Source organism: Chrysemys picta, chromosome 16 (assembly GCF_011386835.1).
Source record: "Chrysemys picta bellii isolate R12L10 chromosome 16, ASM1138683v2, whole genome shotgun sequence".
In the NCBI taxonomy this organism is placed as follows: Eukaryota; Metazoa; Chordata; order Testudines; family Emydidae; genus Chrysemys; species Chrysemys picta.
The window spans coordinates 10,964,175-10,985,619 of record NC_088806.1 but is presented as its reverse complement, the minus strand read 5'-3'; the positions used below and the strand labels follow the sequence as shown (position 1 = coordinate 10,985,619).

Below are 21,445 nucleotides of genomic sequence, written 5' to 3'. Positions count from 1 at the left end.
AGTGTGACAATCCCCACTCCAGGAGGTGTTTGTTCTCTACTCCTGGCTGGATAGGCACAGAATGGGGCAGCAAAAGGCTTGTGTCCATTTTTGGTGCTGCACATTCCTTAACTTAGGACAGTATGAAATGAAGAAAATGGAGATTGAATTAAAGGGAAATATACAAATAAAAGTTCCAGCCCCTGTTGCTTATTGAAAGAAATGACTCAATAGCCCAGTTACAAGTTTTATTAACACGAACAAATAAATCCAAGAGCACCACATCACTAAGGCTAAATAACTATAGACACCACTCAGCTAAGGGTTAAACAATACAGTGACAAAGTTCAGGTCAAATCAGTAAATCAATGAGTTAACAAGGATATTGCATTGGAATCAAGTCATTAATTTAGTCAAACCATCAGATTAATACAGCAGAAAATCAACACTTATAAATCCTAAAAGAGCAACCCAAGAAGCCAGGTGCATATTTAGTGATGCCGAAACCCCAATCAGAGATTTTTCCCCAGGCAGTGCAACCCAGATTTAGCCAGCTGAATATTTCAATACCAAAACCAAATTATTGCTTACATTTAGCCTACAACCTCAATGCTAATTACAGTTTTCTCCTTAGATGTCACTATTGTGTAGCTAACACTTCTCCTCGCCCTCTCGCCCCAAAACACATACAGACCTTAGAGACATTAGTAAAAGAAGTTCAAACAGCTCTCACTGAACAATACATATCTGACAGCTCAATTCCTTGCAATGCTTCCATAGGTGAGGAGCATGTGTTCAGTCATTTCATAGGGCAGAGTTTTAAGGCTATTAAGATTTGGGGAACTATTCTTCCTAGCATCTTCCCTTTGTAGATTTCAATGGTGTTCACACCCTCACTCTCACTGAGCCGCACGGTTACACCCAATCTAATAGAAAGGCCGGGAGGTCTCCAAGTTCCTAAAAAGAAACAGACAAAAAATAGAAAAAGAAACAAAATGTTTCTAAGATTATAAGGGGTTGGATCTCTGCACCTCTCGGTCTTTGGATACACCTGGAGTAGGAACTGTAGCTGCAGTTTAGGAACCAGGTAATGGCATAGATGGTCCAGCACTTTGGGCTAGCAGGCTTTTCAGGTACAGGGAGACTAGTGAAGGCTGCATAGCCTATCAACGTTGTGCTTCATTCCCCAGAGAGGATCAGTCCTGGGATCCTGGCAGTCTCTCCGAGGCTATGTCTACACTGGCAGAGTTACAGTGCTGGGAGTTACAGTACTGCTCAGAGAGCGCTTAAGGGAAACTGCTGTTGTGTGTTCACACTGTCAGCTGCCTGTGCAATAGCATGTTCACACTTGCGGCACTTGCAGCAGTATTTAGAGTGGTGCACTCTGGGCAGCTATCCCACTAAGCATCTCTTCTTCTACGGCTAAGAGTTGTGGGAAGGCAGAGGGGGTCACGGGGCATCCTGGGTCCTGTCCCAATGTCCCGTCATGCATAGCTTCATATGCCAGTAATCCCTGTGCTTCCGTGCACATTTGGCATCATCTTTCAACTGTTTGTGTACTGCACATTCTGCCTCTTTCAAGCTGCAGGAATGGATCCTGCACTGTTGATCAATATGCTGCTCGCTCTCACTAACACGTCATGAGTGGCAGTGGTGTTATTCCTTAAACTACAAAGGCAAGAGGAGTGCAACATTGATCTTGCCATGCATAGCAGCTATGACAGGAGATTGCTTGTGGCATTCATGGCTGACCACAGTGGAACGCCGCTTTTGGGCTCAGCAAACAAGCACCGAGTGGTGGGATCACATCGTCATGCACATCTGGGAGGATAAGCAGTGGCTGCAAAGCTTTCAGATGAGGAAAGCCACATTCATGGGACTGTGTGGCAACTGCACTGTGGAAGCTGGCTACTCCAGATTGCTATCAATCAGTCGCTAACCAGTTCAGAGTGGGAAAGTCAACCGTTGGACTCGTGTTGATGGAAGTGTGCAGGGCCATTAATTGCATCCTGCTCTGAAAGACACTGACACTGGGCAACGTGTATGACATTGTGGACGGCTTTGCACAAATGGGCTTCCCTAACTGCGGAGGGGCGATGGATGGCATGCATATTCCAATTCTGGCACCAGACAACCTAGCCATCAAAAACATTAATCACAAGGGGGGGGGGGGGGTTCTCCATGGTTCTCCAGGCAATTGTGGGCGTTTCAGACATGAAGTCAGGCTGGTCCAGAAAGGTGCATGATGCACATATCTACCTCCTAAGGGGGACGGAGTCATCCATCTGCCGACCAGACTGAGAGACTCGAGAAGTGTGCTGCTTGCCTGGAGCTAGAATTCAGGATGTGAGGGAGTGTCTGCCGAGACTGATCAAGCCCTGGGACCGCTAGTCCTTCCTACTTCTCCACATGGGCAGCAATGATACTGCCAAGAATGACTTTGAGTGGGTCACTACAGAGTACGTGGCTCTGGGAAGAAGAATAAAGGAGTTTGAGGCGCAAGTCGTGTTCTCGTCCATCCTCCCTGTTGAAGGAAAAGGCCCAGGTAGGAACCTTTGAATTGTGGAGGTGAATGCGTGGTTACGCAGGTGGTGTCAGAGACAGGGCTTTGGATTCCACGACCATGGCATGTTCCGGGAAGAAGGATTGCAAGGAAGAGATGGGATCCAACTAATGAAGAGAGGGAACAGTATCTTCGCAGGCAGGTTTGCTAACCTAGTGAGGAGGGCTTTAAACTAGGTTCACCGGGGGACAGTGACCTAAGCCGTGAGGTAAGTAGGGAAGTGGGATATCGGGAGGGGAAACACCCTCCTCCTTGTAATGGGGGGGGGGGGAAGAGGGGGCTCCTGATTCATACTGAGAAAGCAGGGCAATCGGCTAGTTATCTTAGGTGCATGTACACGAACGCAAGAAGCCTGGGAAACAAGCAGGAAGCATTGGAAGTCCTGGTCCAATCAAGGAACTATGATGTGATTGGAATAAAGAGACTTGGTGGGGTAGCTCACATGACTGGAGCATTATCATGGATGGGTATAAACTGTTCAGGAAGGACAGGCAAGGGAGGAAAGGTGGAGGAGTTGCACTGTATGTAAGACAGCAGTATGATTGCTCAGAGCTCCAGTATAAAACTGGAGAAAAGCCTGTTGAGAGTCTTTGGTTTAAGTTTAGAAGCGAGAGCAACAAGGGTGATGTCATGGTGGGCATGTGCTATAGACCACCAGACCAGGAGGATGACTTAGACAAGGCTTTCTTCAGACAATTAACTGAAGTTTCTAATGGGAGACTTCAATCATCCTGATGTGCTGGGAGAGCCATACAGCAGTGCACAGACAATTCAGGCAGTTTTTAGAGAGTGTTGGGGACAACTTCCTGGTGCAACTACTGGAGGAATCAACCAGGGGCCTTTCTCCTCTTGATCTGCTGCTTACAAACAGGGAAGAATTGGTAGGGGAAGTAGAAGTGGGTGGCAATCTGGGCAGCAGTGACCATGAGATGGTTGAGTTCAGGATCCTCACAAAAGGAAGAAAGGAGAGTAGCAAAATACGGACACTGCACTTCAGAAAAAGCAGACTTTGACTCCCTTAGGGAATTGATGGGCAGCATCCCCTGGGAGGCTAATATGGGGTGGGGAAAGGAGTCCAGAAAAGCTGGCTGTATTTTAAAGAAGCCTTATTAAGGGCACAGGAACAAACCATCCCGATGTGCAGATATAGCAAATATGGCAGGCAACCAGCTTGGTTTAACAGTGAAATCTTCGGTGAGCTTAAACACAAAAAGGAAACTTACAAGAAGTGGAAACTTGGTCAGATGACCAGGGAGGGGTATAAAAATATTGCTCAAGCATGCAGGGGTGTAATAAGGGAGGCCAAAACACAACTGGAGTTGCAGCTAGCAATGGATGTGAAGGGTAATAAAAGTTTCTACAGGTATGTTAGCAACAAGGTGGTCAGGGACAGTGTGGGACCATTAATGAATGGGGGAGGCAACCTAGTGAGAGATGATGAGGAAAAAGCTGAAGTACTCAATGCTTTTTTTACCTCCGTCTTCACAGACAAAGTCAGCTCCCACTCTGCTGCACTGGGCAACACAGTATGCGGAGGAAGTGAGCAGCCCTCAGTGGAGAAAGATCAGGTTAAGGACGATTTAGAAAAGCTGGACATGCACAAGTCCATGGTCCAGATCTAATGCATCTGAGGGTGCTGAGGGAATTGGCTGATGTGGTTGCAGAGCCATTGACCATTATCTTTGAAAACTCATGGCGATCGAGGGAGGTCCCAGACAAATGGAAAAGGCAAATATAGTGCCCATCTTTAAAAAAGGGGAAGAAGGAGAATCCAGGGAACAACAGCCTCACCTCAGTCCCTGGAAACATCATTGAGCAGGTCCTCAAGGAAACTATTTTGAAACACTTGGAGGAGAGGAAGGTGATCATAGAATCATAGAATATCAGGGTTGGAAGGGACCTCAGGAGATCATCTAGTCCAACCCCCTGCTCAAAGAAGGACCAATCCCAGACAGATTTTTGTCCCAGATCCTTAAGTGACCCCCTCAACGGACTGAACTCACAACCCTTGGTTTAGAAGGCCAATGCTCAAAACACTGAGCTATCCCTCCCCGCTCAGGAACAGTCAACATGAATTCACCAAGGGCAAGTCATGCCTGACCAACCTGATTGCCTTCTATGATGAGATAACTGGCTCTAGGGATATGGGGAAAGTGGTGGATATGATATATCTTGACGGTATCAAAAACATTGCTAAAGTCTCCCACAGTATTCTTGCCAGCAAGTATGGATTGGATTAATGGAATATAAGGTGGATAGAAAGATGTCTAGATTGTCAGGCTCAATGGGTAGTGATCACTGGCTCGATGTCTAGTTGGCAGCTGGTATCAAGCATAGTGCCCCTGGGGTCGGTCCTGGGACCGGTTTTGTTCAACATCTTTATTAATGATCTGGATGATGCGATTAATTGCATCCTCTGCAAGTTCGCAGAGGACACTAAGCGGGGGGGGAGGGGGTAGACAAATTGGAGGATTGAGCCAAAAGAAGTCTGATGAAGTTCAACAAGGACAAGTGCAGAGTCCTGCACTTAGGATGGAAGAATCCCATGAACTGCCACAGGTTGGGGATGGACTGGCTAAGCAGCAGTTCTGCAGGAAAGGACCTGGGGATTACAGTGGATCAGAAGCTGGATATGAGTCAGAAGTGTGCCCTTGTTGGCAAGAAGGCTAACGGCATATTGGGATGCATTAGTAGGAGCACTGCCAGCAGATTGAGGGACATGATCATTCCCCTCTATTCGGCACTGGTGAAGCCACATCTGGAGTATTGCGTCCAGTTTTGGGGCCCCCACTACACAAAGGATGTGGACAAATTGGAAAGAGTCCAGCGGAGGGCAACGAAAATGATCAGGGGCCTGGGGCACATGACTTACGAGGAGAGGCTGAGGGAAGTAGGCTTATTTAGTCTGCAGAAGAGTAGAGTGAAGGGGGATTTGATAGCAGCCTTCAACTACCTGAAGGGGGGTTCCAAAGAGGATGGTGCTTGGCTGTTCAGTGGTGGCAGATGACAGAACAAGGAGCAACGGTCTCAAGTTGCAGAGTGGGAGATCTAGGTTGGATATTAGCAAATACTATTTCACTAGGAAGGTGGTGAAGCACTGGAATGGGTTACCTAGGGAGGTAGTGGAATCTCCATCCTAGAGGTTTTTAAGGCACGGCTTCACAAAGCCCTGGCTGGAATGATTTAGTTGGTGTTGTCCTGCTTTAAGCAGGGGGTTGGACTAGATGACCTCTTGAGGACTCTTCCAACCCTAATCTTCTATGATTCTCTCTATGCTTCATGAAACTTTAGATCAAAATGGTAAAAGACAGTTGTTCCCATTTTAATCATGGCATCCTTTAAGAGTGTGATCAATTCCATTTAACTACAGAGCAGCGTTCTAAAAATAGTTTACCTGGGCCACAGGTCACCATAGCTTCTATCTCTGGGGTGAAAAATCAACCACTAGTACCTGCAATTTCTACCTGAGTTCTTGTCAAATCTTTGACCTTACTTGGAGTAATTTTACAATTCTCTGGCGCAGAATACTTCACCAACCACACAACATGTCAGTAGCAATAGTGAGGTACAACTCCCCCAAATATGCCCTTTTATTTTTTTAATTTGGTGGGACAGATTTAAATTAGGGACTAAATTCAGGTGCGTTTTAGAATCCCTGTAAGATACCAAATATCAGGTATCTATTAAAAATAGATATATTTCTGCAGCTATATCAGATTCAACACAGATTTCATTTTCTACATATTTGCAGCATCTCCCAGGGGTGAGCTGAAGAGAAATGTCACTTCCATTTTTCCCATCTCTACCTTGATAGGTATTGCATTTCCCAAATAATAGGCAACATGCACCTGACTAGGAAGGAGATATCTTCAGGAGCGACCTCCTGCAGGGCCTGGGCCACAACTGCTTTGGGAGCCCAATGCATGGGTATTTTGCTTAGTTACAAGTCATTTACTAGGGAATACTCTTCCCAGCCCTTTAGAAAAAATATTGACCTAACCAATTGAACAACAGGGGGGTTGGGATGCTGATGGGGAATAAGGAAATCCCTCTGACTTACCCTATCTTCTTCTGTTGTTACAGAGGGTGAAATGACATTTTTCCTTATCCCTGCCCTGTTCCTGCTCTTTGTTATAGTTCAATATATTTTAAATGAGGAAAATGATAGTAAAAATATCTGTTTTCCCGCACAACCTGAAGCAACATTAGTGCAACTGGGAATGAAACAATTTGTTCCCGAAGGGGGAACTTGATGACTAACAATTGCTTTGAAATGGGGGAACAGTATAACCGTGCTGCTCAGGGTTTGTTTAGGTCGGGTCAAGGGGAAAGCTAATGCCAACCACTGCACCTAGGCTGCATCTGCTCTACAACTAGAATTGTCTTTTTACACCAAGATCACTAACTTGAGCAGCCAACGCCATGTACAGTCCTAGTGGATGTAAGGCACAGGTAGTTTTTGCCTCAGTGTAGCTTGTTGGGATCAAACCTCTCTCCCACCTGGAGCCGATGAACATTACTGGCTGGAGGGACACACACTCCTATGACTCAAAAGGAAAGGAGTGGATAGAAAAGATCACAGGACTGACCCCAAAGAACAGTGAGCTTCAAAAGGCAGAAGCAGGCAACTCATCTGGGGGAGCTGAGAGACCACGTGACGATAGTGATATTTGCACCATATGGGAATTAGCAAAAGTGATTTTTAAAAAAAATCAGATCTTTGGCCAGCCCTAATCTAGGCATTTATTACAGTTCTCTCTCATGTGGATTTTCTGATGTTTAATAAGGGTTGAGCTTTGATTGAAGTTTTTCCCACACTCAGAGCATCCATAAGGTTTCTCACCGGTGTGGATTCTCTGATGTGTGGTAAGGGCTGAGCTATCACTGAAGTGTTTCCCACACTCAGAGCACATGTAGGGTTTCTCTCCTGTGTGGATTCTACGATGTATGATAAGGTGTGAGTGCTGACTAAAGCTTTTCCCGCACTCAGAGCACGTGTAGGGTGTCTCTCCTGTGTGGATTCTCCGATGTCTAATAAGGGTTGAGCTCAGATTGAAGCTTTTCCCGCACTCAGAGCATGTGTAGGGCGTCTCTCCTGTGTGGATTCTCTGATGTGTGATAAGGGCAGAGCTCTGATTGAAGCTTTTCCCACACTCAGAGCATGCGTAGAGCGTCTCTCCTGTGTGGATTCTCCTATGTCTGATGAGATGTGAGCTACGATTGAAGCGTTTCCCACACTCAGGGCACTCATAAGGTTTCTCTCCTGTGTGGATTCTACGATGTGTGATCAGGGCTGAGCTATCATTGAAGCTTTTGCCACACTCAGAGCACATGTAGGGCGTCTCTCCTGTGTGGATTCGCTGATGTCTGATAAGGTTTGAGCTTTGATTGAAGCTTTTCCCGCACTCAGAGCATGTGTAGGGTGTCTCTCCTGTGTGGATTCTCTGATGTGTGGTAAGGGCAGAGCTCTGATTGAAGCTTTTCCCACACTCAGAGCATGCGTAGAGCGTCTCTCCTGTGTGGATTCTCCTATGTCTGATGAGGTGTGAGCTCCGATTGAAGCGTTTCCCGCACTCAAAGCATCCATAAGGTTTCTCACCTGTGTGGATTCTCCTATGTCGGATAACATGTGAGCTCCAATTGAAGTATTTCCCACACTCAGAGCATCCATAAGGTTTCTCACCCGTGTGGACTCTCCAATGTGTGATAAGGGAGGAACTCCGATTGAAGCTTTTCCCGCACTCAGAGCACATGAAAGGTCTCTCTCCACTGTGGATTTTCTGATGTGTGAGAAGGTCAGAGATCCCATTGAAGCTTTTCCCACACTCATGGCATGTGTAGCGCGTCTCTTCCAAGTTGATTTGGTCACGTGTTAAAAGGTCTGAGTGGCTACTGAAGTTTTCCTCTGGCCTGTGCTGAGTCTCACAGGCTTTTGCTTTTTCTGGGAGTGCACAACTCCCGGAAACATTCCCTTTGGATCTTCCTGGTAACATCCCATGTGGTTCTACTTGCTCAGCATCTTCCTGCTGGGGTTTCTCCTCCTGATTCTCACTCACCATCCCATCACCTGATGGGAGACAGAGAATCCAGATATAGGTCACTCCCTGCACCGGAGAGAACGGAAATCTCAGAGAGAGGAATGGAAAAAGGGATGAATAAGCCAGAATATGTGTGGGAGAGATCAAACCTAGCAAGAGCTGCTTTTCCCCAAACCCTTCCCCAAAGGAGAGAGGAAGGGATCAGTTTTGGGTCCACATCCTCACCACCACACTCAGGGGAAAGCGAGATCGGGGAGGGACCTGCTGCCAGTTGTCAGTCAGGATAGGTGGGAAGCCATGCGTGACATCCGCCTAATGATTCCATTCTGCTGGGAGGAATCCTGAACTTGGAGAGCTCACAGCATCTTTGTAGGGCATCCCTAACGTTTCCTGTATTCACGAACAGTTTTTGCATTGGTTTAACCAATTCCTCACCTGTGCAGGCAGCTCTCGGGAGCACTCCTTTCTCAGAGCCCTGGAGGTCTGCGACCCACGGCTCTTCCCCTCGTTCCAGCTGCGAGATCACATCAGGTTTGGAAATTGGAAACCCTACTCCAAGCAAAGAAAACAAGGGAGGTCAGTGGAATTTATGTGATACGTGTCACAAAGAATATTCCATAGTTTTAACTCCAGATCAATTTTAAGCAGTAACATGCCAAGGCCATCTTCCTTGACTCAAAGCGGCAGGAGAATTGTTATTATTGTAAATGATATTCATTACCTTAGTTTCTATGGGCCAACTAACAGTGGGGCCACATTATGCTAGGCAAAGTACAAACAGAGAATATTAGATGGCCCATGGCCTGAAGAATTTACAATCTAAACAGATAAGACAGAATGGTGGAAGAGATAGAACCCACTGTTAGAATAGAGATATTCAGGCCTGCCTGTAAAGCCTATACTTGAAGAACTTAGGTGTATTTTTATCACTTAGCTAGTTACAGAGGTATAAAAACAAAGAATCAAAATCACAGTCTGCCTGTGTACGGGCCTTGTCTCACTAGGATAGTCTGAGGCCTTGTTCTTTGACTAAGCAGCAGGGGCAGCCATAAGCTGGGAAGAGTACGGTCACATCCTAAACCAATCACACTGAAATAAGGTGGTATTGGGCTGTTAGGAAGATGATCCTGTCCGGATAGTGCCCATCACCAGCAGATAAAGAAACAGATCTTAAGAGGGTTAAAGAAAACTTAGTTTGATAGCATCCTGTCTGGCAAGAAATCACTTAATTATCAATGGTTGTGGTTGGGAAACCCTCATTTCTGTATGTTTTATCTTTATGGCCTCCACTTTTCTATTGTTAATGTGTCTGGTTCGTTAATTGTTTCTGTCTGCTGTATAATTAATTTTGCTAGGTGCAAGTTAATTAGGGTAGTGAGATATAATTGGTTAGAGAATTGTGTTACAATATATTGGGATTGGTTAAGATAAATTTCAGTAAAATGACTGGTTAAGGTATAGTTGAGAATAATACTGTATAAACTGGGGTTAAACAGGCGGGGGAAGGGAAAGGACAGTTACCTGTTTAATAACTGGCGTTCTTCGAGATGTGTTGCTCAGGTGTATTCCACAGTAGGTGTGCATGCTCGCCACGTGCACTGGTGTTGGAAGTTTTTCCCTTAGCATTATCCATACGGGGAAACGCTGCTGCGACCCCTAGAATGGCGCCTCTATACCGCCCTATAAGGGGAGCTGCGCACTCCCCCCACCCTCGGTTCCTTCTTGGCGGACAATTCCGACAGAGGGGAAGGAGGGCGGGATGTGGAATACACCTGAGCAACACATATCGAAGAATGCTAGTTATGGAACAGGTAACTGTCCTTTCTTCTTCAAGTGATTGCTCATGTGTATTCCACAGTAGGGGACTTCAAGCTATATCTGATGGAGGCGGGTAGGAGTTTAAGGGTTTCTGGGACGCAGTAACGCCCTACCAAATCCAGCGTCATCCCTCACTTGGGAGACAATCGCATAGCGTGAAGAAAATGTGTGGACAGAGGACCATGTGGCAGCCCTACAGCCCTACAGATGTCCTGGATTGGGACATGGGCTACATAGGCAGCCGATGAGACCTGAGCTCTCGTTGAGTGCACTCTGATGATTGGTGGTGGGGGAACCCTTGCCAGGTCATAGCACGTGCATATGAACGAGGTGATCCAGGCACTGGGTGGAAATTGGTTGCCCCCTCATACGCTCGGCCGAGGCAACGAACAGCTGCGAGGATTTCCAGAACAGCTTGGTCTGGTCCAGGTAGAAGGCCAGTGCCCTACACACATCAAGCGTGTGAAGGCGACGTTCCTCATTGGAGGAATGGGGCTTAGGACAGAGCACCGGGAGGAAAATGTCCTGTTCCATATGGAAGGTGGAGACCACCTTCGGGAGGAATGCGGGGTGTGTGCGAAGCTGGACCTTATCCTTGTGGAAGACTGTATATGGGGGTTCCGAGGTCAAGGCCCTGAGCTCCGAGACACATTGGGGTGACGTGATAGCTACAAGGAATGCTACCTTCCATGACAGGTGAGACCAGGAACACGTGGCCAAGGGTTCAAAGGGAGGTCCTGTGAGACGGGATAACACTAGGTTTAGGTCCTATTGCGGAATGGGGGACCTAGCATAAAGGAATGAACGGTCCAGGCCTCTTAGAAAGCGGGAGATCATAGTCTGAGAAAAGACCGATTGGCCCTGCACTGGTGGGTGGATGGCCGATATGGCTGCCAAATGTACCCTGACAGAGGCGGAAGCTAGCCCTTGGGTCCTAAGGGACAGGAGGTAATCAAGGATAAGCTGAAGCAGTGTGGACGATGGGGAGGTTCCCCGCTCTGCTGCCCACCTAGAGAATCTGGACCACTTTGCCAGGGACATCCGTCACGTGGACAGCTTTCTACTTTCCAGCAGGACTCGTTTGACGTCCTCTGAACACCTTCCCTCCTCTTCATCTTACCACTGAGCAACCACACGGTCAGGTGAAGCGCAGCTAGGTTGGGATGAAGGAGGCAGCCCCCTTCCTGGGAGAAGAGGTCCAGGCGAAGCGGTAGCCTCCGCAGGGGAGCCGCTAAGAGGTGCATGAGGGTCCCGTACCAGCGTCGTCGGGCCCAGTCCGGGGCTATGAAGATAACCCGCGTCCTGTCCGTTTTTACTTTTTGCAGGACCTTGCCAATCAGGGGGAAGGGTGGGAAGGCATAGAAAAGCTGGCCTGACCACTGCATGAAAAAGGCGTCCAAGATTGCCCCCTTCCCCACTCCTCCACTGGAGCAGAACTGGAGACAGCGCCGGTTCTGGTCGGTTGCAAAGAGATCGACCCGGGGAACTCCCCACTCTCGGAAGAGCTGGTGGGTGACCTCCGAATAGAGAGATCACTCATACTGGCGGGAGAAAACCCTCTGAGGCGATCGGCTCGCACATTGCGGATGCCGAGTAGGTGGAAGGCTCGCAGGGAGATATCGTGGGCTATACAGAATTCCCATAGGCTCAGGGGTTCCAGGCATAGGGCCAAGGAATGAGTCCCGCCTTGCCTGTTGATGTAATACATCGCAGCGGTGTTGTCCATAAGGACTCTGACTACCTTCCCGTGAAGGTGCATGCTGAAAGCTACACATGCCAACCGTATCACCCTGAGCTCTCTGGCATTTATGTGGAGGGACAAGTCCGAGGCGGACCATCTCCCTTGGGTTTGAATGTTCCCTATATGAGCTCCCCATCCCAGATGCGAGGCATCTGACACAGGTCTAATGATGGGGAGGGTTCCCAGAAAGGGACCCCTTGCAGCATGTTGCTCGGGAGGGACCACCATTATAGGGAGGCAACTACCTGGGGCGGTACCATGATAACCTTATCCAGCCCGTCCCGGGCCTGGGAGCACTGAGAGGCTAGCCAGAGCTGGAGGGGCCTCATTCTGAGCCTGGCATGGCGGACCACGTACATGCATGCTGCCATGTGCCCGAGGATCTGAAGCCATGCGCTTGCCATTGTCACAGGGAAGGCCGTGACCGAGGCAATGAGGCCTTTGAGGGTCTCAAACCTGCCCGGAAGGAGAGAGGCTGTGGCCCTTAAGGAGTCCAGCATCGCTTCTATGAATTCTATGAGCTGAACTGGGACTAACGTGGATTTGTTCTCGTTCACTACTAGGCCGGGATCTGCACATGTGGACAGGAGCAGTTCCACATGGGTCTGCATCTGGGACCGAGACCTGCCCTTGAGAAACCAATCGCCAGGTATGGGAAGATCTGCACCCCTTTCCGCCGGAGGTAGGCCGCTACCACTGCCATGCACTTGGTGAAAACCCTGGGTGCCGTGGATAGACCAAAAGGGAGGACCGTGAACTAGTAGTGATCCCGCCCCACCAGGAACCAGAGGAAGTGCTTGTGCCCTTCAAATATATGGATATGGGAATACACGTCCTGAAGGTCCACGGCTGTGTACCAATCCCCCAGGTCCAGGGAGGAAATAATAGAGGCTAGGGACACCATGCGGAACTTGGAGCTGACTATAAACCGGTTGAGATCCCATAGGTCCAGGATGGGCCTGAGCCCCCCTTTTGCCTTTGGGATCAGGAAGTACCGGGAGTAGAAGTCTCTTCCCTGGGAGTCAACTGGTACTCTTTCCACCACCGCCAGGTGGAGCAGATGTGCCACCTCCTGCCCTAGGAGGCGAGCATGCTCTGGGTCCCCAGGACTCACCAGGGACGTGAGGTGGTAAGGTGGGGGTGAAGTGAACTGCAACATGTAGCCCTTGGAAATGGTGTTGAGGACCCATTGGTCCGACGTCATAGGGGACCACTCCACTCGGAAGGCAGACAATCGGTTGCAGAACACAAACTTTATTAATGGGGGGGGTTCCCTGGCAACAGGCCTGGTGCCCCCCTGCAAATAGTCAAAACCATCTATTTCCCTGCCTCTTGCAGTTAGAGGTCCCGGGCTGCGGGGCAGAGCGGGACGGACGTTGAGACTGACGCCTCTGGTCTCTCGACCTATTGGATGGGGGCTCATATCTGCTCCATGCAGGTGGAGTCAAAGTTTGCGACCTGGGCTTGTCCTTAGCCAGCTGGACGTAGAGGCCCAAGGTTTGCAGGGTGGTACGGGAATCCTTCATCCTGTGCAGACGGACCTCCGTTTGGTCTGCAAACAGCGCTTTCCCATCAAAGGGCAGGTCCTGCATGAGGGACTGGGCCTCCGCTGACAGCCCGGATAGGAGGAGCCACGATGCCCTGCGCATGGAAATGGCGGAAGCCATCGAGCGGGCTGCCATATCGGCCGCGTCCGATGCCGCCTGGAGGGTTGCTTTTGCCGCTGACGCCCCTTCCACTACCAGAGCCTTGAAGTCCTTTTTATCCCGCTCCGGGAGGAGAGGTTCAAATTTTGGTAGGGACCGCCTTAAGTTAAATTCATAGCAGCTCAGTAGGGCCTGATGATTGGCCACCCTGAGCTGGAAACTTGCTGAAGAATAAACTTTGGGGGTAGGCATGGGCTGGCATGTCGTTCTCGGTGGTTTACAGATTCCACCACCAGAGAGTTAGGTGCCGGGTGGGAATAAAGGTACTCATGGTCCTTAGCTGGCACGAAGTACTTCCTCTCTGTCTTTTTGGAAATGGGAGCCAAGGAAGCAGGAGTTTGCCACAAGGTAGTGGAAATGTTGGCTACACCCTGGTGGAGGGGCAGGGCCACACTGCCCAGTGCCGAAGACGACAGCATATTGAAAAGGAAGTCAGATGGGCCCTCCATCTCTTTAGCCTGGAGCTGGAGGTTGAACGCCACCCTCTTAAGGAGGTCTTGATGTGCCCTGAAGGCCTCATGTGGAATGGGCGGCGGTGCCATAATGGCATCATCCCATGCTGGAGAGGGGGCCGGCGTGGAGCCGAGAGTCGCAGGTGGTACCAGGGGGTCAGTCCCCAGGTCAGAGTCTGGGCGTGGGGCCACCAACTCAGGACCTGTTGACTTGTCCCTCTGCTGAGAAGGGGAGGCTGAAGGAGCCTGGGATGCTCCAGCCACCGAGCGAGTTCCTGTCTGGGCGGGCATCTATGGCCACAGTGCCCCTTGCCACTGACCAATTTGGGGGCCTGGTGGCACCATCCGTTCCGGCTGAGCTGCACAACCTGGTGATGGGCAGCTGGGTGCCAATGCTAAGGTCACCGTCGAGCGCACAGTCTCATAGGAGCGGCAAGGTTGACGATGCCTACGATGGTGCCTTCTGCAGTGACTGGGATCTCGACACCGAGGACCGGTACCCATCGGAAGTGCTGCTCCTGTACTCGTCCCAGCGCCAGGAGCTATGATGTTCTGGTGCCGGTGAATTGCGAGAGGAGTCTCGAGTGCAATGCCTGGCAGAGCGGGAATGCGAGTGGGAGCATCAATGTCAATGGCATCGGGACTGGCTTTGGTAGCTGTGTCACGAGGAAGAGCGGCTGCGGCGCCTCTCACGGTGCCTGCACCCATCACTGCGTGGCATGGAGAGGCCTCGAGACTCCCATTCGGGCGGCGAGCCGGTCAACCTGACTGGTGTAGAGGGCTGGCGTGAGCCATGAGAAGACCGCAACGAACAAGGTAAGGACTAGTTCCTGGAGTGGGAGCTGCGCCGTGCTGGGGAGGTCTGATGAGCGCCCAGCGGCGGCTTGTCTCAGGACTGAGGACCCGACACTGGCAGTGCCCCAGGTATCGGTAAGCTCAAGATGTCTCGCGCGGCCTGTGCAGCCTCTAGCATCGACGGCATCCTCCCCGCAGGGGAGGCACACGCGGACAGAACCGGGCTGCTCCGCTCAACACAAGTCAGAGGCCTAGGACCCAGGGGGGAATCGAGGGCTGCCCGGCTTAGGACCAGCCTCACCCCTGTCCTTTTTTCAGCGCTGCTGTAAGACGAAAGTCTTCCCTTACTTCTTAGAAGGGGAGCAGTGCCAGCAAGTGTAGGGGACTTCACTACACACCGAAGATGCGGTGCCGGGCACTGAGTCTGCTCGGCGTGCTGGGGTAGGGGCCAGTGCCGATTCCATCAGGAGAGCGCGAAGCCTGATGTCCCTCTCCTTCTTAGTCTGCGGCTTGAATGACCTGCAGATCTTGCAGCGCTCACTCACGTGAGTTTTGCCCAAGCAGCGGAGACACTCAGCATGCGGATCACTTCTGGGCATAGAACAGTGACAGGAGTCGCACGACTTGAAGCCTGGGGCATGGGGCATGCCCCGAGCCCACTCTAACTACTTGAAAAACTACTAAAAGGAACAGTACCACTAAGGTCAACTAGAGAAACTGCAGCAAGGCTGGAGCAAGACGTTCCGACTACCTTCACCGGCGGCAAGGAGGAACTGAGGGTGGGGGGGAGTGTGCAGCTCCCCTTATAGTGCGGTATAGAGGAGCCACTCTAGGGGTCGCAGCGGCGCTCCCCCGTATGGGTACTGCTAAGGGAAAAAAACTTCTGACACTGGTGCACGTGGTGAGCACACACACCTCCTGTGGAATACACATGAGCAATCACTCGAAGAAGAAATTGGAATCATGTTTGTTAAGGGGGCGGGAACAAGGAATGGGGAACAGGGACACAGGCAAGGGTCTGCGGCATTAGAGTTGGGAAGGGGGTGTTGCAGGGTGGATACCTGCTCCTGCCTGGAAGGGCCTGGGATAGCCCAGGGAGTAGGCAGTGTGAAGGCTGAGCTGATTGGGGGAAGTGGCTGCAGCTGGGGCCACGCCCCAAACAGCCTCAGCAGGCCTATATAAGAGGCTAGGAGCCAGGAGCTCAGTAGAGTCTCTCTCTGCCTTCAGAAAGAGAAGGGCCTGGCTGCAGGGAGCTAGACAGGGTACCTGTGGTGGAGCAGGGCTGGGGACAGGCTGAGGAGCTGGGGAGCTCCAGCCTGGATAGCCCCAGACTGCGGCCTAGCAGAAGGCCAAGGGGTACTGGGGGTTGCAGAGGGCAGCCCAGGGCTAGGCCAAGGCAGCAGGTCCAAACCCTCCTTGCCAGTGATGAGTGGCCTATACTGCAGTCTGCCACGGGGAGCAGGGGCTACTTGGTGACTGGCAGTGGCCTAGTGCTGAGGCAAGGTGGGGATAGTGGGTGGGGATTCCCCAGGGAGGGGAGACCTAGCGTGTGGGTACTGCCAGGGGGCAGCACCCAGAGCAAAGGGGCACCGGGGTCCTGGGAGGGACACTGGGGCCAGTGCAGAGGACAAGACAGATCACCAGCCTGCAGAGGGTGCTCCAGAGGCTGGTGAGATAATTCCCTGGACGACCAGCAGGAGGCGCCGCAGGGGTGAGTCCAGACCCTCTACAGGGGGATCCTTGCAACAAAGCCCATTGCCAACTCTGTCCACATATCTATTCAAGGGACACCATTATAGGACCTAAATCACATCAGCCACACCATCAGGGGCTCGTTCACCTGCACATCTACCAATGTGATATATGCCATCATGTGCCAGCAATGCACCTCTGCCATGTACATTAGCCAAACTGGAGAGTCTCTACGCAAAAGAATAAATGGACACAAATCAGACGTCAAGAATTAACACATCCAAAAATCAGTAGGAGAACACTTCAACCTCCCTGGACGTTCAATTACAGACCTAAGAGAGACAATTCTACAACAAAAAAACTTCAAAAATAGACTCCAACGAGAAACTGCAGAACTGGAATTAATTTGCAAACTGCACACCATTAAATTAAGCCTGAATAAAGACTGGGAGTGGATGGGTCATTACACAAATTAAAAACGATTTCCCCATGCTAAGTTTTCGCCTACTGTTACTCACACCTTCTTGTCAACTGTTTGAAATGGACCATTCTGATTACCACTACAAAAGGTTTTTTTTCTCCTGCTGATAATAGCCTACCTTAATTGACTAGTTTTGTTACAGTTGGTATGGCAACCCCCATTTTTTCATGTTCTCTGTGTGTGTGTGTGTGTATATATCTTCCTACTGTATTTTCCCACTGCATGCATCTGATGAAGTGGGTTTCAGCCCACAAAAGCTTATGCCCAAATACAGGGGTTCTCAAACTGGGGGTTGTGAGGTTATTACATGGGGGGGTCGCGAGCTGTCAGCCTGCACCCCAAATCCCACTTTGCCTCCAGCATTTATAATGGTGTTAAATATATAAAAAAGTGTTTTTAATGTATAAGGGGGGGGTCGCACTCAGGGGCTTGCTGTGTGAAAGGGGTCACCAGTAGAAAAGTCTGAGAACCCCTGCCCAAATACATTTGTTAGTCTCTAAGGTACCACAAGTACTCCTCGTTCTTTTTGACCATACATATACTAACCAATAGAAACGGACACCTTAAGCGGAGGAAATACAAATAAGAACCTCTTGAATATGCATTGGACATGGCAGCATCAGCTTAACCGACTATAAAAGTAACATCCCAGGGGCAGCAGAGGGTAGAGAGATGTAGACTTTGGGAGGGGCCAGAATAATTTGCCACCGGGCAAGATGAGGACAATGACAGTGATGAGAAAGATAATGGTTAAGTCTGTAAGATAATGGTTCAGAAGATTAAGAAAGATAAGGGTGTAAGTATGGTCGTCCAAAAGTACTTTCTGTATTATCTCTATCTGCTTTGTTGAGTTTAAGTGTGTTAAGTGTGCTAAATTATTAATAAATCATTTACTTGTATAAATATATAGAGAGAGTTCCCATGGTGAGAGAGTTCCCATGGTATGAGAGTTGCACCTGTGCACATGGGGTTCCCAAACTATATGATAATTTTACAATAATCTTACTGGGCCTGATCTTGGCACAAGAACCTGTTTATCCTCAAGTTATAATTATATATATCCAACTTTGGGCCAGGCTACATCATATATTGGAATTATTAATAAATGACATAAATCATAAGTATTAATGCGTGATGCTTAATTATGGACTTCCCAAAGGCCACATATGGGTTGGAGGAACTATTGACATTCTTGTAATCAGAGTAAAGGAGCAGATGTGGTATATAGCCATCCTATTACCATAAGAAAGCGGATAATACACCTCTTCTACTTACCATTTTTTCATTTTGTCAGGTCCCCAAGACAGGGTAAATTGAATCAGGGCCTCCCTTTTGATGGTCTCCCTTGTCCCTCCATCTTTGTTTCCAATGGTGTCCATAACTTGTAAGTACACACAGTGCAAGACCCTCTTTACTATACTTATCGTAGTCTAATCGTTATGTGTATTGATCCTTGCCTATGATTTCAATTATAACTGTCTGTATTAAATCAAGTTTCTGTGCGTTTCACCAAATTTCATCTTCTCAATTAACTTTGAGTAGCCATGTTACAAGGGCAAGCTGTACCCCAATACGTAATCTTATAGGTGTAAAAATTGTACAGGCTACACTACCACCCTATGACATCATCAACAAAGTGCCCATTTGAGCCTGAGTAGGAGCCCTGCTATGGGAGGGAGGAATGCAGCAAGGATCAGGATCGGTGGCCAGGGTCGCTGTGCATAAAGATGGGGAGGTTATATGGGGAGGGGGTAATGAGTGGGAGAGGGAGGTCAAGAGTTAAAATAATAATATTTGGGGGAAATGTATAATGAAGTGAAACTGAACAGAAATAAAACTGGAGTGTAGGCTCTAAAGCAACAAGGCTTGGGTAGGGATTCGGGGTTAAAGGTTTGGGATCCCCCACAGTTCTAGATCCCCAAACCTCTCCTTCCTCCCACTGACCCACCCAGCCCACTTCCTGGGTACCCTTCCTCCACACTCCCCTCCCCTTTGTCCCATTACTCTCAGCCGGCACCACCTCCCGGCACCTTGGGAGCTTCTTGTGTTCCCTCCTCGTCTCTCACTACCTCATCTCTCCCTGCTGCTTCTTAGCTCTAATCCTATACACACCCTCCCCGAGTCCTGGCACCCCAGAATTATCTCCTCCCCCCTTCTCCTCCCCTCCCATGGCTCTGTTCTCCCTTCACCCGTGGGGTCCTGAATGGCAACATTATATGCTCTCCTATCAAAAGGAGAGCTCATCTGACTGTCACACAAGCCATACATGAGTTATACACCTATTTACTCAATTTAGTATTCTACAGGCAGCATATTTTCATTTTAAAATGAGGAAAAGGCATGAAAGCTATTGGATACATTAATAGCTATATTAATAACTATACGGATACATTAAATGCAATTTTAAAATGACTGGCACCAAAAAGGCACATGTCCAAAAATTATACAAGTGTGTGGGAGATAAGGCAAAAAAAGGCAGCAAGGAAAATTGTCAGAACTTGTATGACAAACAAACGTATAAAGTTATTACTACTCGGGCTCTTTAGAGACTTCACAGCTTCGAATAACCGAGGGGACAGGACTCCTTACCCAACAAGACCACCGTTTCATAGTTCTCCTACATGACATCCCTGTAGAGGGCTCTCTGAGTGGGGTCCAGCAGAGCCCACTATTCCCTGGTGAAATACACAGCCACCTCCTCAAAAGTCACTGGCCCCTGAAAGAGCAAGAGTCCAACACTGAGTACCTGCTGCCCCAGTGACAACCCCACTATTCACGGAACAGCAGCACCAGGGAAATGGAAGCTCCAGGAGGCACATGTTAACAGAGTCCCACCCCACCTTGCCTAGAGCAGCCAGGAGGCATCAGAGGGTAGAAAGAGAGAACCTTTGTATCTCCCAGCTGACAGACGGAGGCAGGGTCTTCACACTGATCACATACCTACTAGACAAAGCTTGATACAGGAGATGGGGCTGGCTCTGGACCCTGCTGGTGTCTCCCTGGTAGGAATCCCAACACTCTCCAAATAAAATATATGGAAGAGAAGGGAAGTCAATAGTAAAGAATGTAAGTTAGAAGATCAAAAGTGTAGAAAATTGGTAAGAGAAGCTATCAGAAATTAATGACCAATCAATGAAAATAAGAAGGAAGTTTTTTAAAGTATATTAAGTACAAAATTAATCCCAACAATGGTCATGATAAATTACTAGACGGAAATGACAGAATTATCAAAAATAATGCAGAAGAGGTAAAAGTGTTCAATAAATATTTCTCTCCTGGATTTGGAGAAAAACAGATACTGTAACTCTTATCAGAAGATGTTGGTGACAACACTCTTTCCATTCCAACAATAACTCACGAGGACGGTAAACAGCAGCTATTAAAGTTAGACATAAATCACCACGTCCAGATAACTTGTATCCAAGAGTCTGACATTGATACTGGGTAAGATAATGGACCAGCCGATGCTGGAGTTCATTAATAAAGAATTAAAGGGGGTGTGTGACAGGGCAGCCCTGCCTCACACTAGCCCCGGCAGCGCCAGAGAAGTAGCTCTGTCGGCGGAAGTCCTGCCCCGCTCATACTGGGCATGCTCCAAATATATAATTAGTACCCATTAACAAAGGTTTAGAATCATAGAATCATAGTATATCAGGATTGGAAGGGACCTCGGGAGGTCATCTAGTCCAACTCCCTGCTCAAAGCAGGACCAATTCCCAACTAAATCATCCCAGCCAGGGCTTTGTCAAGCCTGACCTTAAAAACCTCTAAGGAAGGAAATTCCACCACATCCCTAGATAACCCATTCCAGTGTTTCACCACCCTCCTAGTGAAAAAGTTTTTCCTAATATCCAATCTAAACCTCCACCATTGCAACTTGAGACCATTACTCCTTGTTCTGTCATCTGCTACCACTGAGAAAAGTCTAGATCCATCCTCTTTGGAACCCCCTTTCAGGTAGTTGAAAACAGCTATCAAATCCCTCCTCATTCTTCTCTTCTGCAGACTAAACAATCCCAGTTCCCTCAGCCTCTCCTCATAAGTCATGTGCTCCAGCCCCCTAATCATTTTTGTTGCCCTCGGATGGACTCCTCCCAATTTTTCCACATCCTTCTTGTAGTGTGGGGCCCCAAACGGGACACAGTACTCCAGATGAGACCTCACCAATGTCGAATAGAGG

The 21,445-nt window shown here is 49.0% G+C and overlaps 1 protein-coding gene across 17 annotated transcripts in view; it reads right to left on the bottom strand.

The window, feature by feature from the left end:
* Nucleotides 1-213: 213 nt before the first annotated feature.
* The window catches only part of LOC101934488 (zinc finger protein OZF-like), a 42,464-nt gene continuing 21,232 nt past the window's right edge, over nt 214-21,445 (bottom strand). For 9 of the 17 annotated variants that reach the window (XM_065569876.1, XM_065569883.1, XM_065569887.1 and 6 more), the window contains 2 exons: nt 9,016-9,129; nt 214-8,609 (listed from right to left, as the gene is read on the bottom strand). In XM_065569876.1, coding sequence (XP_065425948.1) covers nt 7,273-8,601 — 1,329 coding nt within the window. In that variant the 5' untranslated portion in view covers nt 8,602-8,609; nt 9,016-9,129 and the 3' untranslated portion in view covers nt 214-7,272. The other 8 variants (XM_065569875.1, XM_065569880.1, XM_065569874.1 and 5 more) reach the window with 5 other exon arrangements.